This window comes from Schistocerca gregaria, chromosome X, assembly GCF_023897955.1.
Source record: "Schistocerca gregaria isolate iqSchGreg1 chromosome X, iqSchGreg1.2, whole genome shotgun sequence".
NCBI lineage: Eukaryota > Metazoa > Arthropoda > Insecta > Orthoptera > Acrididae > Schistocerca > Schistocerca gregaria.
Window position 1 is genome coordinate 591503955 of NC_064931.1, and position 24441 is coordinate 591528395.

The 24441-nt window shown below is 37.9% G+C and overlaps 1 protein-coding gene across 2 annotated transcripts in view; it reads left to right on the plus strand.

Moving 5' to 3' along the window:
* LOC126299398 (rho GTPase-activating protein 15-like) overlaps positions 1-24441 on the plus strand; it is a 237644-nt gene that overhangs the window by 182204 nt on the left and 30999 nt on the right. For both annotated transcript variants that reach the window (XM_049991271.1, XM_049991272.1), the window contains 4 exons: positions 6586-6709; positions 10895-11032; positions 16782-16954; positions 23835-23973. In XM_049991271.1, the coding sequence (XP_049847228.1) occupies positions 6586-6709; positions 10895-11032; positions 16782-16954; positions 23835-23973 (574 nt within the window). The remainder of the gene's footprint in view (positions 1-6585; positions 6710-10894; positions 11033-16781; positions 16955-23834; positions 23974-24441) is intronic.

The window sequence follows — 24441 nt, forward strand, 5'->3', positions numbered from 1 at the left end:
CCTGTCAGGCAGTCTTCTATGTCATGTTTTCGAAACCTGTCCAGTCACAAAGGAAATGAGTGCTAGAAGGGGAGGCCGAGACTTTTTTCTTTGTTTACAAGATGGAGTTGGAACATGGCAGTGTAAGTGCTGTATTGTTGCCACATTTGTTGTGTCGGCAAAGTTTCCCTCTACTGGGTCTGAAGCAATGGAAACCACCTCTCTCCAGAGTTTTAATCAATGGCCTACGACCTGGGAAACTTCTAAGAATTGGGCAATTTTTAAAACATTCTCCAAAGTAGGGTCCTCAAGTTGTAGGACTCCTCCTTATTAGAACTGTTGATATTTTTAAAAATATCAGAAATCTGATTTACTGAAATTTAAAAAAGCCCTCAATATATCAAAAAGAAAAGTATCAGTATTTCGACGGAAAAAATATCGATGTGCCGGCCTATAAAAGTCTCGGCTGCACATTGTAAATATACTGCCGGTTTTAGAGCTGTATGTGTAAGTATCAATTTATTATTAGATATTCTGTACATCAACAAGCTAGCAGCCTGCTTGTCTCCCATAGAGCAAGAAGTGATAGGAAAATGAAGCACATTTGTGCTTGGTGATAACCTCTAACTGCATTTAAGTGGCACAATAAAAGGTGTCTGATGGGTCCATTGTTTGGTTTAGTCACATATTGGATTTGTCCAGAACACTTCATCTCTACTTCAGTTTTCTCATTTCTGTAAATGCCAGTGAACTAGCAGTTGTAGTGCCAAAATTGCATGGTGAAGTTAAAATGTTCCAGTTTCTGCTGGTAGCACCGTGTGCCATTTAAGTCAGCATTTCCCCTCACATTTCTCAGCCCACTACAGAGACTAGTCTTGTCATTTAGAAATTTGTTCATAATTTTCAGCAACTGTTTTTGAAGAATGCTGATGTGCAGAAATAGCACACTAGCTGTGTTAAAAATTGTTGTTTTTTAATGCAGCTGATGTGGTATGTCTTAACATCTGAAATCATGTTACTCCATTCTCCACCCCCCCCCACCTCCACCCCCCCCCCCCCCCCATGCATTCAGACTTCTTCTTTGTGCCACCTAACTTGCTTCACGTGGTCAAAGAGAGAGACTGGACGTGATGCAAGCTCAAATAGTAGTAGGATTCCTTCATACAATCAAAGTAAAATTACGTTTTACTACATTTTCAAAAGAAAAATTTCAAATGTTTACTGAAAATTGTCAAAAAGCTCAATATTGGCATTTCGATATTGATATATTGTGGGAAAAAAAATCGATATTTTATCAACAGCCCTACTACTTATCAAGAGCCACCCAAATAATTGCATCCCTAATCGTCACCTCTGCATACACTTAGTAAAAAATGCTGTTTGTGACTCCAGTAACTGAGTCCCTGCACACGCAGTATGACTGATTATGCTGTTTGTGACACTGATAAAATTCCACATGGAATGCAATGACATGGTAGTGTCAGTGAAAGTAGGTAGTTAATAGAGCACACATTTCGCCAAGCATCACATGTGCCAATTCCATTTACACAAAAGCTGGTATGTACTGGGTGAGATCCATTACAGAAAAAGCGATCTTATCGCAGCTAGAGCCGTTACCTGGAATGCGGCGAAGTGCTGCCGGAGGCACTTCTCATATGCTTGCCGCTCTACCGCCTTCTCATCGTAAGGTGGGAATGATGGTGAATTTGCACCCAATGGCTGGGACAGCAATGAGGACAACAAGGCCTCCAGATATTACTGTCATCCTAACTGGTGTCGCATAAATTGCTGTAGTGACTTCCATCGACACTTCTGGTGAAGCAGCTTGTTGCACACAGTAAATGGTTACGTAACAAACACGAAAAATGACTGTGATCGTCTCCAATTATACTGTAACTTGAAAAGAAAAGAAAAGGAAAGGAAAGAAAACCCTCAAAATGACACTTCCTGAACAAGTGTGTTTAATTATCTCGCATGACGATAGTTCACAACAGATTCAATCTATGGCATAGTACAGTTCTAGCTAGTGTACTACATAGCACGATGAGTGAGAGCAGACTGAGGGCAGTTGTCATGCGGCAGTTGCATATGTAGATAGCTTGCCACAGGTGGTGCTGGGAGGCACTTGTGCATACCTCACGCACGGTTACTCTGCCGCAATGTCTCCCCTGGAGGCCAAGCTTGTGGATCAACTCTGACTGTGTGTGTGTGTGTGCGCGCGTGTGTGTGTGTGTGTGTGTGTGTGTGTGTGTGTGTGTGTGTGTGTGTGTGTGTGTGTGTGTGTTTTATAGGGGGCTCTTTCATTCACTTCCTGTTAAATAGTGAGTGTGATGTAACTGACTTTCAAAAAAAGTGTAGTGTACAAAAATTTGTCTAAGCTGTCACACTATCTTAGGTTAAAGTACAAAACATCACTTCACAGCAGTGCAGGAGAAAAGTTCGGCCAACTGTGGATCCTACATTTGATTCAACACCACAGACAGTTGAGGAGGAACAACAACATCCTGAAACAGTGCCTGAAATTTTGGATGTTGTAAGCAGTGTAACCAACCACAATCCTATGGAAAACATGTCTTAAGAGTAACTTGCGGAGTGGATTCAAATATACAACAGTGAACCTGTCAAGCAGGAACCAACTGATGATGAGGACACTATCCAAAGTGTAGTAAACCCCCAACCTATATACTATCTTGGAGAGCGAGACTCAAATTAGGAAACAGAAGAAAAGGAGGGAATCGGCTGCCCAGAAGCCACAGAGTCCCTAAATAAATTCATCATTTTTGCTGAGTGTAATGCTAATTATAGTGCCTCTTTTTTTAATTGATATACACATCATTAGAAATAGCCTTTATGCCAAGCAACAACGATCTCAAAAAGAAAAATTTATTAGAGATTTTTTTGAAAGTCAAACTACAATATTGTACAGTACATTTGAGTAAACAAAATGTGTTCAATAAAAATTTGGTACTGCCCTAATTTTGAACTAAAGTCAATTAACTTAATGATTCTGCTAATCAACATTTTATCGCAAAACATCGTGTTACAGCTGTTTTCACTGTATGGCTAAGCCTATACCGGTAGTAAGATAGTCCGGCATTTTCGAGACTTCGGCACCGGGGATCCTGATTGAGCCAGATTATCAGACTTCTATTGATGTTTAGCAATATAAGTACATTTATTAGAATTCTGATACACATTTGGTTATGATTTCCAACTATGAAGAGTTACTCTGTGGTGTAAGAAATGAGTTTCTGGATATGTAAACTACTTCTCTGTTCTGAAGAAAAACATAAATTTGTTATGTCAATAAAATTTTTCTGGGTTAGAGACCGCATTGTCATTTATAAAATTCCAACGTTTCGGCGTCTGTTGCAAGACGCCTTCCTCAGGGTGTGTTGCTAACTGCTGAATGCGCGCAAGTGTGGGTACATATATACTATGGAAGAGTGTTGTGATTGGATGTGAGGATGAGGAGGAAGGGTACTAGGAGTTCATTTTATTGGCGTTTGCATTGCGTCTTGTTATTGGCGGAAATAGGCGTTTTCCATTGGAGTTTCCTTTACTGCCTGCCATTGGTGGAAATCGGTGAATAGGAGACTTAGCGGCGACTGCAGTGTAGCGTTGTTTACTAACTGCCTAGTATCGACTAGGCCGCGTCAGCGCTCTGTGTACCATCCTCCGCTGTGGCCTACCGCACGCCTGTTGCTTTGCGCGAGCTGTCCTTCCGCAAAGCTGTTACAGCAGGCAGCCAAGACGCTGGAAGTCTGTACCCGTCTTCTCTGTTCATATTATCGGGTCGCTTGGCTATTTCTATAGCCTCTCTAATCTTCCTCCTCAAACTAAACGGCTGTTTCACCAGTACTCGGGCCTCTCGAAATTCGATGTTCATCCTGCACTGCTCATGATGTTCTGACACCGCTGATTTGCTATATTGTTTGAGGCGGATATATCTCTCATGTTCAGTTAGCCTCATGCTTATTGGACGCCCAGTCTCACCTACATACACCAGTCCACATTCACACTCGATTTCATAAACTCCAGCGGCATGAAACTTGTCAATTGTATCTTTTGTCGAGCCCAGAATGTCTTTTATTTTGTTGTTGCTATGAAAAATCGGCTTAATACCTGCCCGACGGAGAATTTTGCCCAGAAGTTCAGTAACCCCTTGTACATACGGTAGCACGGCGGTGTTCTGTGCTTCATTCTGTATTTCCCTGTTGCCCTCCTCCTTCGGCACCATGGTTTTGCGTATCAGCCTCATGTCGTAGCCATTAGCTCCAAAAATGGTCCTGAGGTTCTGCAGTTCAGCTTGCAGGTTGTATTCATCGCTGATCCTGTAGGCTCTCTTAGTTAAAGTTCGCAGGGCCGAATTCTTTTGCATAGGATGGTGGTGGGAGGATGCATGCAGGTACCTGTCCGTGTTGGTGGGCTAACTGTAAACTCTGTGTCCAAGCTTCCCGTCTGGCTTACGATAAACTTCTACGTCGAGAAAAGGCAATACCCCGTTCTTTTCAATCTCCATGGTAAAATGAATTTTGCTGTGCTGCTGGTCAAGATGTTCGTGGAAGTTCTGAAGCTCTTCTTCTCCGTGTGGCCAGATAACAAAGGTGTCATCCACGTATCGTAGACAGCATTCCGGGCGTAATGGCGCGGACAGGAGTGCTGTTTCCTCGAATGCTTGCATAAAAATGTCTGCTGCAACACCGTCCATCTGCTCGTAAAAATCCCCTTTCCACCTAAAATAGTTTGAGGAGGAAGATTAGAGAGGCTATAGAAATAGCCAAGCGACCCGATAATATGAACAGAGAAGACGGGTACAGACTTCCAGCGTCTTGGCTGCCTGCTGTGACAGCTTTGCGGAAGGACAGCTCGCGCAAAGCAACAGGCGTGCGGTAGGCCACAGCGGAGGATGGTAGACAGAGCGCTGACGCGGCCTAGTCGATACTAGGCAGTTAGTAAACAACGCTACGCTGCAGTCGCCGCTAAGTCTCCTATTCGCCGATTTCCACCAATGGCAGGCAGTAAAGGAAACTCCAATGGAAAACGTCTATTTCCGCCAATAACAAGACACAATGCAAACGCCAATAAAATGAACTCCTAGTACCCTTCCTCCTCATCCTCACATCCAGTCACAACACTCTTCCATAGTATATATGTACCCACACTTGCGCGCATTCAGCAGTTAGCAACACACTCTGAGGAAGGCGTATTGCAACAGACGCCAAAACGTTGGAATTTTACAAATGACAATGCGTTCTCTAACCCAGAAAATTTTTATTGACATTGACAACGGCCACGGAAGCCTACGGTTACATAAATTTGTTATGTTATTAGTAATTGGGTACTTTCTGTATGCCTGTCAGCAACCAATCACTTTATGTTAAAGGTGAATCTTGGTTTGCTCCTATTATTTTTTATCAAAAAAAAGTAGCATTTGGAAAAAGGAAAGGATAGAACATATAAATGCTGAGTGACTCACTCACTCCAAACTATGAATTAGCAAAGACACAAATACGGGGAACTATTTTTACTATTTCATACAAAACATTAAGGAGCAGTGGGCAACAGAGTGCTGCATCAGCTGTCATCAGGATCAAACCCTCTGCTGTTAAATTAATTCTGATCTGTAAGTAAGAGAATTAAGTTGCACTGAACCAAATTCAATATCAGTTATGAGGAAATCTTACAAAGCCTTTGGTGCATTCCAAACACAGTCACCTACAATTGTAAATTCCTCATGTGGAATGTACCCCTGAGCTATATGTGCAAGTCTTAACATTGTGATCCAAGTCTGAAAGGGCATAATTCAGCTTGTTACAAGTGCTCATGATCAGTTCCAGGAAGAGTGCTGCCGATTAACCAGAAGGAACCAAATATGAAAGGGTTAACCAAGTGTGAACATTGTGTTCTAATGTGTATCATGATCTGTAATTAGTTGCATTTTGTGCCCTCAGACACTGGTGAGATCTTTCACATGTTAAACAATTCATCGAGGCATATATTTTGTGCACATATTGTAGTCTCCTAATCTGTTGCTGCTCCTTCTGTAAGTAACTGGTTTTCCTATTATTCAGGCTGTAATAAGTTTCTCAGTAGGAGAATTAAGTTGCACTGAACCAAATTCAGTATCAGTTACGAGGAAATTCAAACTCGCTGTTAAGGATCAGGAATGTTTTGGACAAAGTAGAGAGAATCTAGACCTCTTCCTTGCACAGTGCTCACTGTCAAATAGAATGCAGAAGAGTGGTTGAGAGATAAAAACAATATCTGTGAGAGAGGATAGCCTTATTCAGGAGATAGTTTTGTCCAGTTTGTTCATTTACACCAGTTTGTAATTGATCAGTTGCAGTTATGGCAGCATTCAGTTGTAAATGATTGGTAATCAACTGATTCTGCAGTTGGAAATTGAATTCATTAAGGGATGTGTTTTTACCAAGGTTTTTGCTATTTCATTAGCCTTTTTTGAACATTTCTGCCTACTGTGGAAAATCTTAGATTCATTATCAGTCATGAATAAGTTTTAAGATGACCTTACCAGAGATGACTCCTTGTCATTTGTAATTTGTTACTGTCATCATGTGTAAACTGATAATGTTTTGTTTTCAGACAAAGGAGTCAGGACTCAGAAATTCCTCTTCTACAAAAGATGTGGGAAGTTTTCTGAATCAAGCCGTTTCTCCCAATCAAAACAGAAAAGTTCCAAGGATTGACAGATCACGCTCTGTGAAAAGTATGTTTCTATTAATGTTGTATTGTCCTGTGTGTATATGCTGATTCCACTATGTACTTGAAATCATGATCACTATCTATAACCATGAGTGCATTTAAATGGTGTTTTAACTAATCAGTGACATAGAAATACTGAAACTTTGGATCATGCACCTGAGAAAACTACATTTCCCACAAACATGTCCTTTGTTCATTTGGAAGGCTTTCATCTTTTTATTGGTATGAGTTTTCTTTGTTATATGTCTGTCCCCCCCCCCCCCCCCCTCTCTCTCTCTCTCTCTCTCTTTCTATCTTTTCCTCTGTGTGTGTTTGTGCATGTGTGTATGTGGGGGGATGCTTGTTTCAATGAAATCTGTATGTCTGTTATAATTCAGTAATTCATCTCGCTTCAAGTGCTGTAATAGGTAAAAAAAAGTGATTAATTGGGAAGGCAAAGAGTAAAAGTGGAAAGAAAAAGGAGAATTATCTGAGCTCTAAAATTTCTGTGGGGAGTAAGACTCCAGTAGAGCAACAGAAAAGAGAATTATCTTTTAGTAATTGTTCATTTGTATCATTATCTTAGTCCAGTGAAGTTGTGTATTTGGCTTCCAGGCTCCTGTGATGTATTCCATTTCTATTTTCTCTGATTTTTAAGTGTGTCCCTCTCCATCAGTGTGCATGCAAATTCACTTGAACTGTAATGTCTTTAACAGTATTTCACTTCACCTTCTATAATAATTTTTCTGAAGCTTCATTTATTCTTATTTGCTCAAAGATTATGGACATTACTTGTAATTTTCACATCCCTATTCCCATCTCTCTTTCATGTAAACTCAATACACCAAATACAGTCTCATTTAAGAGGAGTTTGATCTCTCACAAAAATGTTACTAGTAGGTTAAATGGTGCCATAAGGGTACATATGCCTGAAATAGAATTTGAAGACACCGACAAAATGTTAGACTTTGTAAATTGCACATACTGTAGTTTAACATATGACAATGCATCAAATAATAACATTCCAGTAATCACTCAAAATTTCAGTAATGTTTAGCAGTTTGTGGTGGTAAGAATCATCAATAACTGTTCTATAATGTTCTTAATATATATACATTTAATGAGAAATTTTCAAACGTGGAAATCTGTTGGAGTCCCTTTCTCAGTGAGGGGAAAAATTACAGAAATACCCAAGGTTCTGTATGTGGGTGGTCAAAAAGGGAAACACTTGCAAAATATACTAACACATGCTCATTTCACTGTTTGCGATGAACCTCTATATGACTGTGCCAAGATGTGGATAGATGAGATTGAAATCAAATCTGAATCGGCCACAGCAATGAAACATATGGCATTTTCATTTGTTGTTGTTCGATCTTAAATGGAACAAATACTTTCTTCAAAAAACTAGATTTAATTCAGTTCTTAATGGAATATACTATTTGTTTAGTTTCATGGAACACTTTTGAGTATCATAAAAATATTACCACATAAAGTCTGCAATTTCTTGTTTTTAATGGTATTTCCTACTTATTACTGATGCCAGTAGACTGATATTTTAGTACAAGCATCATATACACAAGTCTGTAGGATATTAATCGAAAGAAGTTGGTTGCTTTTACTGGAAAAAGAATGTGTGATATGCTGTATTATTTAAAATTATAATGTGAAAACTAAACTCAGAATGTTGAGCATTTACCAATGGTAAAATGAAGTAAGAGATATAATGGCTCTATTGCCTTAGATTATAGGGGAACCTGAAAATGGATTTAAGTAACAGCTTAGAGGTGTTGATACAGGCTTTGCTTTTAATTTGAAGATAATCTGTCAATCCCTTACCCCCACCCTCCAGCTCCAATTCTTAACTGTTGCAGCCAACAATGATCTGGGCATTGCCAAATTAGTTCTCTTTTTGTTCCAAAACTTCAAAATGCAGTAATTTTCTTGTAATTTTGAACACATGCCCTATTTTGCCACATTTGATGAAAACATTTTCTATTTCTTTTCTCATATTTTGCCAACATTTATTTCTGTGGTATGATGAGTGTTTTTTTGACAATAAGGTTGTATATGTCACTTCATAGAGTAGGCCTACTTTTTGTATTCCAACTTAAAAGTTGTGTACATGCATACACTGTTTACACACATTTTATTTACTCTAAGTGGTGAATGTGGAGAACAATAGGGCTGTTGGAGGCAGCAGTGGATTACAGTCTTTTGGTCCACAGTTACTGCACAACAGTTTTATTGTACAGTGAGGATATGTTTTGTGACCTCACAGTAATTTTCCAAATATTTCATACGTAGGTGATAGTAAAACTACATTCCAGTCAGTAGAATAATCATAGTGCAGTAATTTTTTCTGTGTTTTTGAAACATCGTCATTTAAATCAAAAGAAAATTTGATGAAACAGCTTCTCTTAAAAAGTTCCAGTGATTGTGTTTCTCATAAGTTGAGAATTGTATGTGTTGTGTATTAAACCGGGGACCTAGAAATGATGGACAGGCTTCATGTCGCCGTAGCACTCAGTGGTACACAACCCCACAACAGGCCACAGCAGTCGACCCACCCCACAGCTGCCCCACATCGAACCCAGCATTATTGTGCAGTTTGGCCCCCAGTGGAGCCCCCTCCCCCCCACATCCCTCAGGAATGTCTCTCATACCAGACAAGTGTAATGCCAAATGTTTGCATGGAAGAGTAATTATGGTGTACGCGTATGTGGAGACAGTGTTTGTGAAGGAATCGCCGACATTGTGTAACTAAGGCAGAATAAGGAGAGCCATCCCACATTCACCGAGGTAGATGGAAAACCGCCTTAAGAGCCATCCCCAGGCTGGCTGGCACACCAGACCTCGACACTAATCTGCCAGGCAGATTTGCCAGGCACCGGCATGCTTTCCCGCTTGGGAAGCAGTGCATTAGACCATGTGGTTAGCCGCGTGAGCTAAGTTGAAGATAGTTTTTTTTACAATCTAGATGTTTCTAAAAGATCCGTTTTTAATCATCACAAATAACAGTTTTTAACTGTGAAGCTTCTGTAATGTTTTCCTTGGAATGTACACATATTTATTGAAAATGACATATTGAATATATTGGGCATGCCTTGAGTGAAATTTGTTGCCCTGTCTTTCAAAAATGAAAATATTTTCTCAAAATTCAGTGAGCAGCTCGTGAGAAGATTGTACACCACTTGCCAAAGACAGTCATGATTGCTGAATAGAACTTAGTGACTGGAGTGAACATTTGCTTCAGTTTATTAGTACAACAGTAATCAGAAACTTAGATGGTTATCTCTTTAATTCAGTACCACTCATTCATTTCTTACAGCGTCCTCTGCTCTGTGAACAATAATTTTTCACCTTTTGAGTACACTTAACTTGTCTAAAATCTTCTTTTACTGTTTAAAAGGATGTACTGTGAAGTAATGCCTCCAGATTTTTTTGTGTGGAAACTTTTATAGGTTTTTAAATAAAACCAACTTTATTAACACTCTTTATCTTTATTGTTCGTATCTACATATTTATTTTTCAACATAGCCACCCTGGTGAGAAAAACACTTTACCCAACAAGAGACAAGTTTGATGGTACTGTCATGGAAGAATGTTTCACTTTGTTGAGGGAGTCACAACCTCACATCTGTTTGTAACACTTCATCGCAAACAAATCGAAGTCCCCAAAGGGGTTCCCTAAGTTTTGGAATCAGGTGAAAATCGATTGTATAGAGGATGCTCAGTGACTTTGGACCCAAGGCTTTGGATTGTTGCAGATGTCGCAGCACTCGTGTGTGGTCTGGCATTGTCATGCTGAAGGAGAGGCTGCTCCATGTGTGGCTGAACTATTTGAATTTGTGAAATTCAGTTATAGCGTGCTGTTTCACATACACCAATATAGATACATTACACACCACCATATAACATGCTACAGTTCAAAGCCCTCTAATGGCAGAGGGTTGCAACTTGTGTCAGAGAAGTGGGAAAGTTAACCGAGTGCATGACATACAATACCTCAACCAATATTGAGAACAGAATAAAAAATTTGGTGGCATTACTTTTCAGTATACCCTTTTGATTACTATTAGTTATTGTATCACACTCTCCTGATGCAAAATACAATAAAATTTGCAATTATCTTTCATTGCATGGTGAATGATTATTATCTATGTGTTTCTCATTATTTATGAAAATAAATTATTCTTTATTTCTTCAGATAAAAATAAAGAGGGCAGCTTGGAGGATTTAGCGTCGAGTCCAGAGGACCAACAAATTGGCATACATACTCGCCTGAAGAACTTTTTTCTGCGAAGGCCACTGAAAGAAGCCTTAGAACAGAGAGGAATTTTAAAAAGTAAGAGTTACGGAAACTTCTTCAATCTCACCAGTGAAGTAAAATTTCAAAACATTATATGATAATGATAATTCAGTATGGCACACTTGTGTAAAAAGAAGTCAAGATCCATGTGATAGGCAGAACCAATACTTATGGTGTTTATAAAAGAGAAATTAAAGAGTATCTAAACTTTCACCTGATGAATGTTTCTATACATGACTGGTGGAAGACTGATCACAAAAGGGAATTGTTTCACAATCTAATAACTTGCATTAAATCATAGGCTTATTTTACTGTAATAGGGGGATTGAGGATACCAAGTGCAGCTCTTTATGATCATTTGTCTGCTGTATTAGAATGTTAAGTTCTACAGGAATCTTTTTTAAAAAGGAAAAAGGGGAGCCATTATGTGTTCCAAGTGCAGTGTTAACCCGTTTTTCCTCTTTGGTTTTTTACATGTGTACATGTATATGGAATGCAGATGTATAGAGAACAGGGAGCTCTCATGGTATACCAGTACCTAAAGTATGCCCATACAAAAATAACCCATTTACACATTTAAATATTACAATAAAACACAAAACTATATTATACTACTTTTGACTCGTAATTGGCAACAGTGTATTCTGCCAGCCGGAGTGGTCGTGCGGTTCTAGGCGCTACAGTCTGGAGCCGAGCGACTGCTAAGGTCACAGGTTCAAATCCTGCCTCGGACATGGATGTGTGTGATGTCCTTAGGTTAGTTAGGTTTAATTAGTTCTAAGTTCAAGGTGACTGATGACATCAGAAGTCGCATAGTGCTCAGAGCCATTTGAACCATTCTTGAACAGAGTGTTCTGCATTGCCAGAAACAGTTTTATAGAGGAAGAGGATCATGCTGAACATTTCCATAAATATGTCATGGGATGGTTTTCACCACATTTACACTTGATGATGTTAGGCGCCTCACTGAAGATTGTGACCTGGCATCAATTTCATAACCAGTTCAGTAATCCTTGGATGGTGTAATGCTGTTGAAGCTTTCTATTAAGAAGTCAACATTTATTGCCTACTAAGTGGTTTAAAAATTTCAGGATGTTATTCACATGGATCCCTTTAAATGCTTCAAGTGGTATGGCATGATAAAAAACTTGTTATTAAGTATTATTCATTTGACTTTATTTGTTAGACGTTCAACTGAAAACAGATATGCACTGTTTGAGGGGGATATTCTATAATTCAGTGAATGGTACCAAAGTGATTTTGCAGTTTAAAAGCTCAAAATATTTGTTGTGGCACTCAGGGCTGTGACTTTCTGTAGAGGATGATTAAGGTACAAACTTGTAAATACTTGATTCTACCCTACCCTAGTTCATTGATATAAGTTGTAACATGATGGTCTATGTTATAGAAAAGACATAAACCAATTTCTTGAGCTCTTCCACCAGATTTGCCTTCTGGTCAGACTTAATAGTATCCTTTTATATGTATAAAATAGAAAGAAACTTCCACATGGGAAAAATATATTAAAAACAAAGATTCCAAGACTTACCAAGCGGGAAAGTGCCGGCAGACAGGCACAATGAACAAAACACACAAACACACACACAGAATTACTAGCTTTCGCAACAGATGGTTGCTTCTTCAGGAATGAGAGGGAAAGACGAAAGGGTGTGGGTTTTAAGGGAGGGGGTAAGGAGTCATTCCAATCCCGGGAGCGGAAAGACTTCCCTTAGGGGAAAAAAAGGACAGGTGTACACTCGCGCGCGCGCGCCCACACACACACACACACACACACACACACACACACACACACACACACACACACACATCAGCACATACACAGACACAAGCAGATATATATATATACCTGCATGGATGCCACAGTTACCCAATCAAAATCATTGTTTATTAAACAATCTTTAAGATTCTGTCCAAGTCAAATGTTAGGCAGGAATCTTCTTCAGTTTTCTTTATTATTGCCTTTCACAAGTCTTGGGCTTTTTGTGAGGTGTCAGCTTTACTGTTATGTTCCATGTGCAAGTTTTGTTTATCTGCTTCCATAATGATACTTTGAACCGTCAGTGCACACATTTCATATTTCATTCATGTATCTTTTTCGCAGATCCTTGAATTTCATATTAGTGTGTTAAAAATATTCTCCTGTAATAAGTTTACAGGTAAAGTAACTTACTTTTTGTATGCTCTGTTCGATCCTGTAATATCAGATCCAGAGGAAGATATTCAGTATCACAACATTCACTTGGGTAATCTCTCCTCCTCTCAAATAAAGATTGTTATAACCACCTTATTTGTCCTCTTTATGATTGGCAAAGCAGTATGATCGCATCTTCTTCATTTAGTATCTCCATGTTTATCTGATTTTACCAAGGTGCAACACAATATTTCTCAGCAAATTAAGTCAAAACTGAATTAGATAACCCAGAAACAAACCAATACTTAACTATGTGATATGCTCAAATATTACTTGTATTTTAGTCAAGTAATTAGATGTAGCCATAGGTAACATTCAACTGTTTCGAAATGGCGTCCGAGAATTTCAGATCAGCATTCAGTAAAGTAATCAGAATAATCTTTGCTACTTTGTACAAATCTCATTTTCAGTTTTAATATATGTTGCACTCGCTTCCATAGAACTTTGTTTGGGTCTCCTAGTACCATTGTGTGTAAAACAAAGAACTCAAACCCTATAAGCTTAACATTTTAGCATAGGAAATTGTCAGGATTTTTGATAAAAAAAAAGACTTGGTAATAAAGGTAATAAAATATGTTAACCTTTGTTTCATTATCTGCACTGCTGCTTGTCCTAGGTCCCTAAATAAATAAGTTTATGCTGAAATCGATATCAATAGTACTACTTTTTCCACAAAAGAAAGAAGACTGTTCATATTACTAGGGAACTATTTAATATGGCTGTTACTGCAAAACAGTTTTTTGACCTTTACCAGTACTGCTTCTCCACAAAAGAAATGTCTGCTGAAATTACTCGTTGTTGTTGTTGTTGTTGTTGTTGTTGTTGTTGTTGTGGTCTTCACTCCTGAGACTGGTTTGATGCAGCTCTCCATGCTACTTTGTCCTGTGCAAGCTTCTTCATCTCCCAGTACCTACTGAAACCTACATCCTTCTAAATCTGCTTAGTGTATTCATCTCTTGGTCTCCCTCTACGATTTTTACCCTCCACACTGCCCTCCAATGGTAATTTGTGATACCTTGGTGCCTCAGGACATGTCCTACCAACCGATCCCTTCTTCTAGTCAAGTTGTACCACAAACTTCTCTTTTCCTCAATCCTATTCAATACCTCCTCATTAGTTATGTGATGTACCCACCTTATCTTCAGCAGTCTTCTGTAGCACCACATTTCGAAAGCTTCTATTCTCTTCTTGTCCATGTTTCACTTCCATACATGGCTACACTCCATACAAATACTTTCAGAAATGACTTCCTGACACTTAAATCTATATTCGATGTTAACAAATTTCTCTTCTTCAGAAACGCTTTCCTTGCCATTGCCAGTCTACATTTTATATCCTCTCTACTTCGACCATCATCAGTTATTTTACTTCCTAAATAGCAAAACTCCTTTACTACTTGAAGTGTCTCATTTCCTAATCTAATTCCCTCAGCATCACCCGATTTAATTGGACTACATTCCATTATCCTCGTTTTGCTTTTGTTGATGTTCATCTTATATCCTCCTTTCAAAACACTGTCCATTCCGTTCAACTGCTCTTCCAAGTCCTTTGCCGTCTCTGCCAGAATTACAATGTCATCGGCGAACCTCAAAGTTTTTACTTCGTCTCCATGAATTTTAATACCTACTCCAAATTTTTCTTTTGTTTCCTTTACTGCTTGCTCAATATACAGATTGAATAACATCGGGGAGAGGCTACAACCCTGTCTCACTCCTTTCCCAACCACTGCTTCCCTTTCATGCCCTCGACTCTTATGACTGCCATCTGGTTTCTGTACAAATTGTAAATAGCCTTTCACTCCCTGTATTTTACCCCTGCCACCTTCAGAATTTGAAAGAGAGTATTCCAATCAACATTGTTTAAAGCTTTCTCTAAGTCTACAAATGCTAGAAAAGTAGGTTTGCCTTTCCTTAGTCTAGCTTCTAAGATAAGTCGTAGGGTCAGTATTACCTCACGTGTTTCAATATTTATATTTCTACGGAATCCAAACTGATCTTCCCTGAGGCCGGCTTCTACTAGTTTTTCCATTCGTCTGTAAAGAATTCGCGTTAATATTTTGCAGCTGTGACTTATTAAACTGATAGTTCGGTAATTTTCACACCTGTCAGCACCTGCTTTCTTTGGGATTGGAATTATTATATTCTTCTTGAAGTCTGAGGGTATTTCGCCTGTCTCATACATCTTGCTCACCAGCTGGTAGAGTTTTGTCATGACTGGCTCACCCAAGGCCATCAGTAGTTCTAATGGAATGTTGTCTACTCCCGGGGCGTTGTTTCGACTCGGGTCTTTCAGTGTTCTGTCAAACTTTTCACGCAGTATCATATCTCTCATTTCGTCTTCATCTACATCCTCTTCCATTTCCATAATATTGTCCTCAAGTACATCGCCCTTGTATAAACCCTCTATATACTCCTTCCACCTTTCTGCCTTCCCTTCTTTGCTTAGAACTGGGTTGCCATCTGAGCTCTTGATATTCATACAAGTGGTTCTCTTCTCTCCAAAGGTCTCTTTAATTTTCCTGTAGGCAGTATCTATCTTACCCCTAGTGAGATAAACTTCTACATCCTTACATATGTCCTCTAGCCATCCCTGCTTAGCCATTTTGCACTTCCTGTCGGTCTCATTTTTGAGACGTATGTATTCCTTTTTGCCTGCTTCATTTACTGCATTTTTATATTTCCTTCTTTCCTCAATTAAATTCAGTATTTCTTCTGTAACCCAAGGATTTCTACTAGCCCTTGTCTTTTTACCTACTTGATCCTCTGCTGCCTTCACTACTTCATCTCTCAAAGCTACCCATTCTTCTTCTACTGTGTTTCTTTCCCCCATTCCTGTCAATTGTTCCCTTATGCTCTCCTTGAAACTCTGTACAACCTCTGATTCTTTCAGCTTATCCAGATCCCATCTCCTTAAATTCCCAACTTTTTGCAGTTTCTTCAGTTTTAATCTACAGGTCATATTAATCTACAGGTTATATTGTGGTCAGAGTCCACATCTGCCCCTGGAAATGTCCTACAATTTAAAACCTAATTCCTAAATCTCTGTCTTACCATTATATAATCTATCTGATACCTTTTAGTACCTCCAGGATTCCTCCATGTATACAACCTTCTTTTATGATTCTTGAACCAAGTGTTAGCTATGATTAAGTTATGCTCTGTGCAAAATTCTACCAGACGGCTTTCTCTTTCATTTCTTAGTCCCAATCCATATTCACCCACTATGTTTCCTTCTCTCCCTTTTCCTACTGACGAATTCCAGTCACCCATGACTATTAAATTTTCGTCTCCCTTCACTACCTGAATAATTTCTTTTATCTCATCATACATTTCATCAATTTCTTCATCATCTGCAGAGCTAGTTGGCATATAAACTTGTACTACTTACTCAGGAAATATTTATTGTGGCATAGTAGTGCATGACGGTGTTCAGCTCTGTATTTAGACTGTGAAAAGTAGACTAAAGAGAAAGGTTTGCATGTGGAGTATGTATATAGTTGTTGATGTAGATTTGAACATGAAATGAAATAAAGATAAAAAAATGTTGTAACTTTTGAAATTAATGTCTTTGCAGATGAAGCAGTATTTGGCTGTCACCTACCAGATGTTTGTAATGAAGAACCATTCATTCCTTTGTTTGTTCGAAAATGTGTGGAAGTCATAGAAAGCAAGGATGAGAACATGAAAACTGTAGGTTTATACCGTGCTTCAGGAAATCTATCCCAGGTGCAGAAGATACGGCTTCAGGTGACATAATACCTAAATTTTTATATTGATATAAAGTATTATATTTTAAAGAAATTAATTTTGAAGCATAATTATTCCTGTCCCCTCCCCTTCCTTTTTTTTTTTAAGGAGTTTATGTTGATGTGAAATTGATAAGTAAATACTGTTGTCAAATAGCTAGTAACACCCAAGTACCATGTTTTTGATGGAGGTGTGTTTTGTGTTCATAATTGAGCTGCTTTGAAAGAAATTATAACAGAACACTCCTATTGAAAGTAAAACTTCAGGAGAGTGGCAAAGATTATGTGCGAGGAGCTGCAGATGTGTGAGAACATGGATGCTTAGTGTCTGTCTGAAGCCCATATAACTAGGGAAACAGAGGTAAAATAAAAGTAGTTAGAAACCTACATACTTATGTACTTCACAAACCAGCTTACAGTGTGTCGTGGAGGATAGTGTACCAGAATAATGTTTCCTCTTTGCCTTTCCATTCTTGAGTGGTATGTAGGGAGTAGGATTACTGTTACCCCTCTGTATAAGGTGTAATTCCTCCAATTTTATTGTCGTTGTCATCATTAAGTGAGACATAAATTGTAAGATATTGAATTATTGTGATGTTTGTTGCTTGATTATGAATTTTTTACTGTAAATGCATTTCCCATTGTAAGGTTGTTAGCACTACAGAGGACATGAGACTTTGTCATGTAGTTAAGAGTTCATTTGCTCAAAAGCAAAGGTGGAATTTTTTGTCAGACAATATAAATATAGATCATTGTTTGAACATGCATTTATTGTAGATCAGTGTTGAATGTTTAAACTTCAGTTCTTTTATTCCAATTCCAATTTCAATGCAAAGCAGTACTTTACTGACTTTCATGCAGTGTAATGCTTCAAGTTAACAGTAACCATAGCGTGAAGACAACCCGTTACCGTTATCAAAGTCCATTGATGTTACATTCCAGTGACAACATTTTGAAGAATGTACCTGTGAGGATATCTCATTTACATGAGGTTATCACACAATGGCACAACAATAGTAATGATGGTATCTGTAGGAACGTTAAAAGCTTATAACATAGAATTGTGTTTGAAATTGTATACAAACTATTGCTTTTACTTTTTTGGTGACTAGCTGTGATTTAACCATAAATGTCTACATCAGTATATTCAGAAACCGTTAAGTAATAGGATTTTCTGTAATGTTGTTTGTTTTGTCTTTCCAACTGAGAAAGCCCTACAACATAATTGGAAGCAGCTGCTGTGTTATTAAAATAAAAGTATTGTGCACTCTATTATTTCAGATTTAGAAGAGCTTACTCTTAGCATGACACACTTCCTATATGGTGGCATAAAAGAGACACTGAGGTGTATAAAACTCCAATGCATTTTGATTTAAAGGAAAAAACTGTATTTATGTTTTTTGTAGTTTGTTCCACAGACCCATAGCAATGAGATTCTTAACTATGTGGACCATGTCAGAAAAAAAGTGTCACACACATTTACAAAATAACTGATGGCTAATTAAGTAAACTACAATAAAATATTGATCATTTTTGAGTGAAAGTGATCAATAAATGTTTAAAATTATCATTAATAAAAAGTAGTAACTATTTTCACATTTGCTTCATTGGAAACAATGCCAAGCAAGGCTATTGGAAGAAAAATGTGTCTGTTACAACATTGGAGCTGATTTAAGATAATCTGCCACTGCATTAGCAAAGCCTTTCAGCTGTTCTGTTTATGTATTAGATAACTTCCAGAAGATGAGAACTGAATTTTGGAAACCACATCCACTGCCATGTTTATATGTTACAGCCTGAAGTTTTTTACTAGACCAGTCAAATATCAGTTAACCAATCAATTGGTTTACACACATGTGCCTGGAAATCAGCTTTCTGAGTTTGGATGTAGTCAGCACTATAGCTGCTTCTCTTCAGTTAAATATCACAGGTAGACAACTTCATGCTCAGTCTAATTTTCTACTTCCCCTTCACTGCAGAAAGAGTCACTTTGTCCAGATTAGGTAAAAATCTTTAAAAATGACATGGAACATGACAACCCAAGCGCATTTCGAAAGTGACTGCATTTACATGGGAGCAAGAATCGGCTATGGAAGAGAAAATCCGGCAGCTAGAACTGCGTTATTGGAGCATTTACGTGACCAACCAGGTGTAAACAGAGTGATTATAAACTCTGGGAGATGCCATATCACCAAACTCATCTTTTTCAAGACCTTTAGAATGTCATTTATATGTGTTGTTACATTTAAAGCATAAATGAAAGAAAATGGACAGATGCGTATCATTGTTTTAATGTCGTCTGCTATCTCTCCTAGACTAAACACTTTGTAACCAAGGCTATTTTCCTTTACAAATAGCTCCAAGTATTTCTCATCACCCCCTTTTTTATTTTTCACAGACTGCCTAGATCATATGTTCAAGGTATCTTCCAGGAATTATGGTGCAGTAAAGTTGAAATAGGGATTCATTGCAGCATGTCAAGTGAAAGCCCAAACAAGCCAGCTGCACTTTCTGCTGTTCTTCTTTCTTCTTGAGAAACATGGGGAGACGAGCTCTTGTCAGCTACAGTAGAGGAAATAAACACTCTTGCCTTGCTAGTAACAGGAAAAGTTATTATAGTTTAAAAGCATTTTGCAGTCCCTTATTGTCTGTCCCTCTTTTACACAAACTGCTTGAGTCGTTGGCACAGTGTTTCATAGTCAGCTCCTTGGGGTCTTTGGGAATTATTATTAGGATATGATAATATCTGGGGTAAGTGCTAAAGTGTATGGAAGCTTGTATGAGACTGAGATCTTTGTATGGTGCAGAAAATCACATGGAAGTTTAAGTGAGAATGTACAGAGAGAGTGAGGTCAAAAAAAAATTAAACCAAAAAGAGAGAGATTTGGCTATGTGGTTAAGTAAGGGGTTGCACCTTAATTTTGTAAATAGATTACGGAATTGAGAAACATCCCCCCTCATAGTGGGCTTCAACAAATCTTGAAATGAAGTGGCTAAACAACAACAGATGCATATAAATATAATGTGCTTTTGTTAAACCCCTTCAAAAGAATGATGACAGAAAAGGTTTTTAGTTATTAGTGACCTATTTCATTGTTGTCATAATTTTGTAAAGTTTCTGATAAGGTAATTTAATCTGTAATCATGTTTACATTTTGTAAATCACAGGTTGTGTTATAGTAGAGTTGAAATTTCACTCACTTAGTAGATTAGTTAGGTATTGTCTTATGAAATGGTAACATAGCTATTTGTAAAGAAGTGCTGTGACAAAACTTTCAATATTTTTGTGTGTTAGGTTGAAATGTTATTTCAAATTTTTAAGGACATCCTCCTTTGTCATTGGAAGGCTGCAGATCATCATAACTAATGATGTGTTGCTCTTTTAACTAATGCTTTGGAGATATTTTATATTTAGCAATTGGTTGAGTTAATTGTGGTTACATCATGTAAAGGGGGAATGCTAGCAGAGCGTAGAATTATATTTGGTGATCCAAAAATATTTTTGTAATCATCAACTTAGTGTTATAAAGGTAGCCATTGACACAAGATTATGCAACTACTTTAATTGGAACAGCAGCTTTGCCCTTAGTGGTGCATAAATATACAAAGCTAGTTGCTTTCCAAGGAGATTGGAAGCTCTTCTAACATCCCTACATTCAGACATCAACATAGCCTCTGGTAGTACCTGTAAATTCCATGGTTCTGGCAAGATGTCACCAGGATGTAATTCAGCTGACTATTACAAATAAATTATGAAGTACCATGTAAACCTAATGGTTCAAGAAAACGGAGATAATTTTATCCAATAACTGTTGCCCCCCCCACCCCCCCACCCCCCACCCCACACACACACACACACACACACACACACACACACACACACAGGGACATAATTTGACATTCTGTTCTGGAAGTTGACAGCATTCACCAGCTTGCTACAAAAGTGTCTATATTAAAATAGCATCATGGTCTGTAAGAATGTCTGTTGAATGATGCTTGCAGAAGCCCACTGATTGTAGAGCCTGGTACTTTAAAAAAAATTGACATTAGTAGTAGGGTTTTGGCTGTTTAAGTGTGGCAACTAGAGGTCTTTTGGACATTTGCTTGCTCATACTTGCTCAAGTGTGCCACACTCACGCACAGCATAAGCGTGTGTCTATGCTCGGAATGGATGTCTAGTGGTCAAATGAAGCACTGTGTGGAGGGAAGAGACTGCCCTCTCTGGTGTGCACACCATGTGTGTATGCAGGCTGTTATTGCTTCTTTACTCCCATCACCTGATGGAACTACACTCACATAAATTTAGTTATATTTTAGACGAATATTCCTGAATGGTAATGTTTAATCGCAAGATCACTGTGATTCATAAGAGAAAATAATGTGCTTTATACAATAACAAAAATTTGAAAACAGTTTGACAAAAAACTAAGTAACTACCAGCTTTTGTTGTTATCCTCAGTCTCAGACTGAATAATCACATTACTGTGTTTTATAGGACTATCTGCTTTAGTGATTAAAATTCACATACATGAATTTTACCACCTAACAAATTATAAATGTAAGAGGAAAAAATTGTCTCCAAATTTTTCTCTGTTAGTGCTGTAATTACAAAGAATTTTCATGATATTGTTGGCTGGTTTCAGATGTATTCTGCTTTATTTGTCTGAAATAAGGTTACTTGCTGACTGAAGGTCTTTCCCAACTGATTGTGAGGTTAAAACAAAAACAGTTATCTCACAAAATTAGCTTAATTGGGAAAAGACTATTGTTATGCTCCCACCTCTCAAGTGGATCATCTTTGTCAGTGCCATCCATTTGGTTTAAATACGAGTCAAGTTCATGGATAGATTGAGCCTGATGTGGTACACAGTCTGCTCACTATAAAAAACAGAGACTACATTTTACTATTATTATTATTTTATTATATTTTTTGCTGGTGAACCGGGCCGACTCGTTTGGTGGCAAAAAAAAAAAAAAAAAAAAGAAAAAGAAGAAGTAGTTATTGTCATATTAGATTCTTTTTTAGGTTGCCTGGAATTGGTATTTCATCACAGATTTGATGCACAGTATTTAATGTATTGTGTCTGTGAGAAACAGCAACCTCCAAATTTTGACTTTCTCTAGACAGCACTCTTTCATCACCCATAGTATTTACAGTTACAAGAAGATAGTATGACAGTTCTACTGTACTGCCAACATACCAGTGTCACTGAAACTGGTATTCTGAAATTTGGTTCAATTTTCTTTTGCTGGTGATGTAGCGTGTATTAAACAGAAAAACTGGATCGGCAATAATTTAAATGTACATCTGTATTTTCAGGCCCTGCGTTAAATGACTTCCCTAACAGTACAAACTGTTATAGGATAGTTCTCGCCTTCGACCACTTCTGTTGCATTTTTGTATTGGCCTGAAATGTCATGAGCTTCTTTTGCAGTGTTGCTGTTGTAACCAGTAATCTTTTTCAGAGATGTCTTTCTCCAACAGTGTTTCCAAGATTTTATCAAACTACCACACTACAGACTGCACTATTCTAAACAAGCTGTTCCACCTAGTCTGTTTCTTGCTTCAAGCTTATCTGTACTGAATTTGTGTCATAAGTCATCCGATAAAGCACTGCAACTTCATTTTTCAAATAATCATAATTGAAAATATGTCTCAGGGCTGTGTTCAAAATGTGCAGTACGTGCATAACGCTGAAAGAATTGCGATGCCTTGCATGTATTAGTGCCTCAGTATAAGACAAATGATATCTTCATAATATGTTGGGGATTCACTGTTAAGTTTAATTATGTGTTCTCAGTGTAGTTCTCAATAAATTCCACCATTTTTTTCATATGAGAGAAGTACATGTTTTGTGATGTATATCAATCCACATATCCACTGTACGTGCACTTACTTCTACGCATATGGCCTGGCCAATGCTGGGCATCATAGTTGCCTATATTTCATTGGCTTGCCTTTCAGTGCTTCGTGCTACTGTCAAAGGATGAAGCAAAATGTTGGAGACAGTTCACAAGTCCCAAGTATGAACTGAAATATACAAGTTCCTAACATAAAGCATAAAATACTTTATCTGATATTAATGAAATGGCGGAAGATCCATAGCACACATTTCTATTCTCTCTTTTAGATCCCATACCTTTTACTGAAACCGGTAATGCTTTAGAACTTACACTTCTTCTCGTTCTACAGACAAATGCCTTCAGATGTGTAGTGGTGGATCTTCGCATCAGGAGGGCCATAGAGATGTAGCTGGTGTGATTTCCATCCATGTTTTGCTAGTGAGAATCTATCTCAAATGGGTATTAACACCATCTTTCACACTCAGAGTATGTTCTTTTGAATCAAGATTCAATTTCACACAGTCATTTGGACCAAATTTCGTGTCATTATTCTCCAGGGCCAACTGAATGGCAGTCTAAAAAGATGGTCAGGCCATTCCAGCATGCAGTACTCAAATGAGTGCGAAGAAGCTAAGTGCAGTTACTCCCTTCATGCAAAGCGGCTGTATTGCTATCTGTTGGACTTTTGCAAAACTACATGGGCTGAGCAAAAATCAAGTGAGCATGAATGCCAGATGCAGACCTCTAGTGACAGCTAACAAAGTTGACTCCTAACATAATGTTACACAGTAAATTTACTATGGTGACATAATTGCTTGCAGAATAGCATGAAGTTCATGTATTTTGTTCCCAACTCTCCCCTCACCCCCTCCAACTATGCCTTGTAATTTTCAGCAGATTATGTCGCATGTCTTCAGTTTTGAGTTACGCGACTCTTTCCTCTGTATATTATATTCTCATTTGGAGATTACATCTGAAGGAGAGAATGTTTTCATACCTAATGATGTAATGTTTACATTATCTGTTCTACTTGACAGGTCAATCAAGATAACTACAAAGCTTTGGAGGAAGAGGAAGATGTGCATGTTCTCACAGGAGCACTGAAACTCTTTTTTCGAGAACTGAAGGAACCACTTATACCTTGCAAAATGTTCAGCAAGGCACTAGATGCCAGTTGTAAGTTTGTACTTGCATCTATATGTCAGTGTAATATATAATCATAATATCTTGCAATAATAAGGAAATAAGAAACATAACTTTACTCCAAGCAGTGTAAAATATGTTACGTTGGACATAAATTGCTTCCATTCATGGCATTATTCCATTGGCCCCAAATGTCCATTATGTAGTTTCAGTATTATTATTGTAGATTCCATAGAAGACGCAATTTTTTGGGCTTCTGTTGATCTCTTTAGGATACTGCCTGAATGTTTACTTGTATATAGGGAGTAACATTTTATATTGGTTTTATGTCCATATGTGTTGCTTTTAACATGAAATAAATAAATAAATAAATAATAGCATTCTAAACTGTGTCTTGCACAATTATCTGTCATTAAAATTAAAATTCAAACTCTGTAAAAGATGAATAGTCCCTGATATTCGTGTTAGAGATAATTATAAAACTTCTTGTTTATGTGAGAT